Here is a 7,388-nt window from a genome sequence, read left to right on the forward strand (position 1 = left end):
GTCCGTCATGTCCACATCTTCCGCTGTGTCAATCCACGCATCCAAGGCTTCATCGTCAAGCACTAAATGCAAGTGCTGTGACTTCTCTTCAGACGTCCACTTCTTCATGATACTCAGATGTTCGAACTGCTGTATCCACCGCAGCCACTCTTGAGCCGAGCCTCCACTAAAACGCGGAATACTGATCTTGATAAACTCACGTTCGCGACCCGTAGTCTTCTTTCGTGTCGTAACCTGGAACGTTACTGTTCTGGACACATCCGCACCTTCTTCACTCATTGTTACTTTCTTGCCTTCCTTGCCTCCACAAGGTTTGAGATATCTCAAAGTGACAACCCTTGGCTCGCAGAGGGGCTCTCAGCAAGGTGTTAGCTGTAGGTCGTGGCTTGCAGAGGACCTGAGCCTTATTTGGCAAAAGAAGAAGTAAGTTATATTAAGTATGTATGCTGTGTGGCTGCCCACAACAACACTTCAAGCTGAGAAAGGAAAACTAGAAATTTGAGTCTCACGTCGTATGCGTCAACTGGTCATACCACAACTGGAGCGAACCTCTTGTTAAGCGTCTTCGTCGTGTCTTGAGCACTTGCAAGCCCGTTCGAGGTTAAGGCTGCGTGTCAGCTTCCAACCAGCGAACGCCACGTCGGGTCGACAGGGAGGCCACGTGCTCGCAGGCATGGCGGCGGCCGCCATGGCGTCCTCCCGGGTGAGCTCGGGTAACAATGGCTCGTCGTCGCCGTCACCGTCACCAGCGCCTGGATCTCGCCCATCGGCTGTACCGAGACTTGCTGCAGTCGTTCGTGGTGTGGCTCCTAGGAAGTCGGTGATATCGAGACTCACGCAGTTCTCCAAACCCGTTTCGGTGGTTCCTTTCGCCCCTGAACGCCTCAGTATCACGCAAACAGCATTGACACCTGAAATGATGAAAAGCATCGCGGAGAAAGGGGTGCGAACCATTTCTTTAATTGCGGTATCGTTTTTCTTTTTTATCCTAATTAATAACTTTCCCACTTAGCAACAACGTGAACGCGCGTCATCTCGAAAAGAAGATTCGGTGACGACGCTGTTTGCAGCTCTACGAATGCGACGAGCGCTGCATCGAGTACAAGCTGGACACGAACAGATGGGACCTCGCATTCTAATCGACGAAACCAAAGCGAACCTCGAAAGACACCTCAAAGTGCTCTCGCGATATAAAATTCGACAAGTGGACACCGATGCCGATGAGAGACAACAATTGCGGAATCTCCCGCCTTTGATGGTGAACCCTCACAGCTCCGTGTTCAAGCTGTGGCAGCTGGTGACGTTAGTTATCATCATTTACCAGAGTATCATGCTGCCATTTGCACTCGCTTTCGGCTCCAACGACACGACCGTAGTCGATATCTTAATGAGCAGCATCTTTGCACTGGATATCGCGGTGGCATTCAACACACCTTTCGCAGAGGACGCTGACGAGATGGTGTATACCACCGATCGATGGCTCATTGCATCCAACTATGTACGAGGATGGTGCGTTCCTATTATTTTATACGCAGATTTTACATTTTTTCTAATATCAAATTGTACTTGCTGTAGGTTTTTCTTTGACTTACTGGCGTGTATGCCTTTCGATTATGTGCTGTTACTGGTCAACAATTCCAAGAGCAATCTCAGTGTACTTGGACTACTAAAGGCACTACGCGTGCCTCGATTACTGCGACTAGTGCGCATACTGCGTGTAGCCAAATTGTTCAAAATGCGACCGGAGCTGCGACGATGGCTACAGTATTCACGACACGCCAACCTCCTACGACTGGTTCGTCTTGTGGTGTCTTTCCTTGTCATTAATCACTACGTGGCGTGTTTCTGGCACGGAATGGTCATGTCGGAGCGAACTCGCGCTTCGGACTCGAGCGTCGATGTGCGGCACTTGTACGTGGTCGCGTTTTACCAGTCCTTACTCGTCGTTATGGGGCAAAACATCGCTGTGTACGAAGATACCGAGATTATCTTCTGTGTTCTTGTCATGGTCGTGGGGGCCGTGCTTATGGCTGTTGTTTTCGGAAATGTAGCCATCCTCATTGCCAATTACTACGAGTCCCAGAGCTCGCACCAGAAGAAGATGGAGTGGCTTTTTGCGAGTATGAACCGAATGAAGCTGCCCTACGATCTACAGAACCGCATCAACGCGTATTATCAGGCCATGTGGGAGCGTCACGGCACTTTAGATGGCGCGGTGACGGCATTTATACCGGAACTATCACGAAATTTAGCGTGTGAAGTCGAGTTATTTCTTCGAATGGATATGATCAACCGAGCGCCAATTTTCCAGAATTGCAGCGCCAAAGTCGTCCAGGAACTCGTCATGGAGCTGGAGCTGCAGGTTTTCATGCCTGGTGATTACATTGTTGTGCGTGGGGAAGTAGGGAACGACATGTACTTTGTTCAGAATGGGATCTGTGAGGTTACGAAGGAAGTGGACGTAGCTCCCGTGCCACTACCTCGAAACCCTTCTCGTCTGTCTCAAGCGTCTCAAGTTGCACAAGCAGTGCTGCACCGTAAAGGATCTCAATCACCCAGACAAAGTAACGCATCGCAACTACCACAGACCTCCATGGCAATTAAAACCAAGGAAATTATACTGAAAGTGCTAGGTCAGGGCGACTACTTTGGAGAGATCGCATTGCTTATGAACTGCAAGAGAACGGCAAACGTTCGAGCTCAAGTGTTTTCAGAGCTCTGTACGCTTACACGAGAGGTTTTCGAGAGTATTTCGCAGCGGTATCTTGAGGATCGAAGTATTATCGAGAAGTTTATCATGGACAAGTATGACCCGAGTATGCTGCAGGCTGCAATGAAGCAGTCTCAGGAAGTTAGTATGCGCAGCTCCGGCCCGGCAGCTACAGTAGCTGCCGCTCCGAGAACGACAAATTCATCCCCCAAGTCGAATAACTCAAGTCCTGCTGGCGCCAGCCACGCGATGAGCTTTGGAGAAGCGACATCGCGTGGAGAAATGGCTACAGCAAAGATTACAGGTCTGCTCACCAAGGTACTGCAGCGAATCGACCACCTTGAGGAGCAGCTTGGAAAAGAAGCAGAAGCTCGACGGGAAAGCGAAACGAGACTGCGAATTACTCTGAACGAAGCTGCCCGACGTCTCTCTACGTCGTCTCGTTCATCTGCCTCCAGTGTCTTAGATCCAATGCCACTGAAGCATTCGGAGGCGCTCAGACGCCGCTCAATAAAAGCAGTAAGAAGATGAACCAGGTCGGCGTTTGTCCCGCGCCTTTTTGAGACTTTGCAGAGCCTCCGGGCAGCGCTTGGAACCCAAAAGGCGCGGCCCCGAAATTCTCCAGCGACCATCGATAACCAACGCTTTCATGGGAGTCCAAGTGACACTCTCCTGCTGCAAAAGATAAACAAACGCCCGGCCCTCGCTTAAACGCGCTAAGGAGCGGGCGCAATACGAAACCCGAAAGCTTGGGGATCGGCATGAGGCTACGGAAAGGATCTCGCTTAGAGCTAACGAGGTACACACCGGGTCTTGGTGTAGGTGTTGGCGCTTCGGGAGTCGGAAGAACCTTTAGAGCAGGGTCGAGTTCTTCGTCAAGCTCTCGCCGTTCGAGTTCTTGCAGCACGACGCGAGCAAACGACTCGTGCATTGACCCGAATCTGCTGACATCAGAGCCAGAGCCGAGATCGTATAGGGAAAGTGGACTGGAGGACGAAAACACCGACCAGTTCCCGTCCGATATTCTAGACGATCTGGCAAGATCACTAGATCCACAACAACGAAGTGATAACACGTAAAACATATTATTCCAGAGCCTGTTCGCAATTGAATCAAGTATTTTCTATGGTACTTGGTATAACTTCTGAGCTCGGATTGACATGTGAAAGCTGTAAAATACCTACGCATGGACGTAAGGCACCGCTTTTGCTGCGAAGAGCTCCAACATTTTTAAACGTGGTAAGACTCAGGTCGTAACAAACGCTCAACATTTAGGCTTTCCGCGCTCTTCAGACTAGTTCTCACTCTCGAATTGGGGCAGCCAACAGCTAAGATCGATCGTCGGAAATAGAATGATGCGAATCCCAGACCTGACGGTCGAGCCGACACCTCCTGCCCCACCCGAGATCGACGGCTATCTCAAGAAACTAAAGCGTAAGACGAGAAGTCTCGCTGGCAACTGGAACAAACGCTGGTCTTCGTGGACCCGAGACGTCGAGAATTTGGCTACTCGGACAACAGAACGAGCGCACCGCGAAGTACGGGAAGCTTGAATAACGATATCCTTTCTTCAATTTCTTGCTAATGATTGTTTGCTTTTGTTTCTCAAGGCTCGATCTTCCTCGATGATATCACAGCAGTGGTGCAGTTTGATGACACGCACTTCCAGGTCGAGAGTCGTACGCGCAACTTCTTCCTCTGCGGAGACAGCAAGGCGAGTACAGCATGCTGGGTGACGAGTCTGGAAGGCTACCGCAAGAAGCTGATTGAGTACGAGAAGGATAAGATCGCTCATGCTGCAGCAACAGCTACTGTCAGTGCAAAAGCGTCTGCTACTGCAGCTAGAGTTTGCAGCCCACAACAATCTCCGCTGCCTGCAGCATCAAGAGAGGATCGAAAAGTTGCCAATAAAAAGAAGAGTCGAGACAAACCGGACGACGATGATCATCCAACGCACGATTCGTTCAGCTCCTCGTCTTCTTCATCCATGAGCTCGACAACTTCTCCAAGGTCCAAGCGAGAGAAAGCAGATTATTCTCGGTCAGACCGCGTGCTTCAGAGCGAACAGAGATCTGCCTCCCCACTGGCCAAAAACAGCAGAAGCAAGAACCGATCTCCACCTCCATCTCCGACTGGAGAGAAACGGACTCGTGATCGACCCCGTGATCGAGAGCGCGGCCGTGATCGGGACAGAGACCGAAAGTTTGAGCGTGAACACACGCGCGAGCCAAGCAACGATCGCGATCGGAGCAGGGACCGAGAGCGATCAACTAATGGTGATGGTGACTGAAGTCGGTGACAGGAAATGCTCCCGGCCCCTAGTGGCAGGGGGTCTGTCATGCAGGCGTGGGTGGATGACTTTTAGTGGTTACAACGCGAGATTCTGCACCAATTCATTTGCCGTCAATACAAACTTATGCTATCTTCTTGATGTTTACTGCAGCTATCATTTAAGCAAGCTCACCAAGATGCGACTAATGCATGAATGCATCTTTCTTAAACATAATGCACCTCCAAACGTTCGCTGATAACTGAGCTGGAAAGTCTGGAAAGCAGCTCCGTGCTCTCCAAACTTTCCAGCTCAGTTCTCAGTGAGTAGAGACAAAATGCCGTAGGATAAATACAATCGATTAGCTTGGTCGTTGGTGATTACCGGTAATCACATTAGTTTGAAGAAGAGCGCTCTTTAAAAAGCTACTAGTGTAGTTTACTTATTTCTTGAAGCATTTTTAGTGAGCAGTTCGAGTATTGTGCCTTTCACGTTTTTTTGGCTAATCGGGCTCCAAAATGTGTCTCCTTCAAAAGGAGGGCTAGGTTTTGATCTAGCAGCTGTTACACCGTTCACCCTACTGTAATTAGTCGTGTGACTTAACCCCTTAGTTCCCGTATGTTTAGCCGCTAAACATAAGAGGTGTATAGCTTCTTTCAGTTTTTTTCGGCATCTATGTTATGTTTAGCGGCTAAACATAAGAGGAAAAACTGACTTGGAGCTTGTATTGAGCAGATCGCAAGAGAGCGCAGGAAAAGCTCAATACCTGTAGTCAAAGAAAAAAGTGGGAGCCTAAAAAGGCCGATGGCCCAAGCATAAGGGAAGACTGGACCGCATACTTGATTAGAACGAGATAAAGAGAGGCGGTGTCACCCACCACCAACGGGTGGCCGACAGTCAATCATACTTCAAAACGACCGCGGGGGCAGCAGACCAGAATGGTGGCGACGTCTGGCAAGATGCCACGACGGACGCTGACAGCGGAAGAGACCCGGTTGTGCAAGGCAACCCTCAGTGACCGCCACAAGCGTCGCCTTCGTCGAGACGACGAGAGGCAGTCAGCAGCAGAGCCAAAGCATGGCGCTGAGGGGCGTGCGTTGAAGAAGCAGTCTACGAAGAGGGCGGTGAAACTTACGACGACAGCCATGGAGATAGCAGAGTCTAGAGGTCCACATATTGAGCCGGCAGCACCCAAAGAGACAGAAGCAACAGCGAGTACGGACGAAGCTAAAGAGGTAATACCTGTTGCAGAAAATGAGGAAGATTCTGTGGAACCAGAGGTGGAGGAAGTTGTAGCAGACGTGGTGATGGCTGTGGCTTCAACTGTGGCTTCAAGTGCGCTTCTAACGCCTGTGCGAGATGCTCAAGGCGCTGTGGAGACCTTGCGCCCCCCTCGGACGAACAAGCAGGCGCCGGTTACGCAAAGATCCCCGAAACGACGCCGCCGCGTCCTACAAGACAGTCCAGAACGCGAAGCTCAAGCTGAAGGCACCATAAGTGACACCACAGACACCGGTGCTGCGTCAGCTGCCCCGCATCTCCCTGTCGCCTGCGTAGTCGACGGTGATCCTAACATCATGGCGGCTGGTGCACGTGAGTGCACTGGCCTCGGATCAGAAGAGGAATCTGGTCCTGATTCAGACGATGACGACGCGGACAGTGAGTGGGAAGGAGATTGGGAGCTTGGAGAACTCTCTGATGAGGAGTTAGCCGATTGCGTTGGAACTGAACTACCGGACACGTTCTGCAAGTCGGTGGCGATGAATGCGGCGCGTTTGGCGGAGATGAAACATTCTGGCTGGGAGTATGGTAAGTTATGTTGAACGCTATCCAACATACGCAACTATTATTTCGTCGTTGTCTAACATAATGTTAACATTATCTAACTCACTTATGGTGTGCAATTTGTAGACCAGTCCAAATTTGGAGACACCCTCCCCTACGTATGAAGACCTTTACGACGGGCCTTATGGACCATCTGAGAGCGTCCTTGGAGTGGCTGAAGACCCACTGGCGCTGTTCTTCTACTACCTACCGCCAAAATTGTGGAGACAGATTGCCGTCGAGAGCAATCGCTACCACACGCAGTCGATACCGGGTCGTGCGCAGGCGATTCAAGCGAAGCAGCGTCGTGGTGGTGGAGAAGTAGAGAACCTCGCAGATATTCGTCGGCGACTAGCACGTGTGAAGCCGATAGAACCGTGGGAGGTTTTGCGCGTCATCGCGCTTCTCATTGCAAGGATGCTGTCTCCAGTGCGAAAGGGGATTGCTGCTCACTGGGAGTTGACACCGGCTGGTGCGTTGCCAACGCCACGCTTCGGCAAGTACATGTCCCGCAACCGGGTTCTCCCACATTAAATGGGATACTTGCACTTCTCCAACAACAAGTCGCCTCAAGCCTAGCCCGGA

General features: G+C 50.9%; 2 protein-coding genes across 2 annotated transcripts; both read left to right on the plus strand.

The window, feature by feature from the left end:
- Window positions 1-673: 673 nt before the first annotated feature.
- On the plus strand, window positions 674-3,658 carry PITG_02147 (Voltage-gated Ion Channel (VIC) Superfamily; the record flags this gene model as incomplete). The annotated part of the gene is made up of 4 exons (XM_002907069.1): window positions 674-943; window positions 1,013-1,509; window positions 1,576-3,229; window positions 3,533-3,658. The coding sequence occupies 4 exons, from the start codon at window positions 674-676 to the stop codon at window positions 3,656-3,658; spliced, it is 2,547 nt and encodes an 848-aa protein (XP_002907115.1).
- Window positions 3,659-4,062: 404 nt separating this feature from the next.
- PITG_02148 (uncharacterized protein) lies at window positions 4,063-5,000 on the plus strand (the record flags this gene model as incomplete). Its single annotated transcript, XM_002907070.1, has 2 exons — window positions 4,063-4,248; window positions 4,359-5,000. 2 exons carry the CDS (start codon window positions 4,063-4,065, stop codon window positions 4,998-5,000), a joined length of 828 nt encoding a protein of 275 aa, XP_002907116.1.
- Between the last annotated feature and the right edge of the window lie 2,388 nt (window positions 5,001-7,388).

Source organism: Phytophthora infestans, genomic scaffold (assembly GCF_000142945.1).
Source record: "Phytophthora infestans T30-4 supercont1.3 genomic scaffold, whole genome shotgun sequence".
In the NCBI taxonomy this organism is placed as follows: domain Eukaryota; phylum Oomycota; class Peronosporomycetes; order Peronosporales; family Peronosporaceae; genus Phytophthora; species Phytophthora infestans.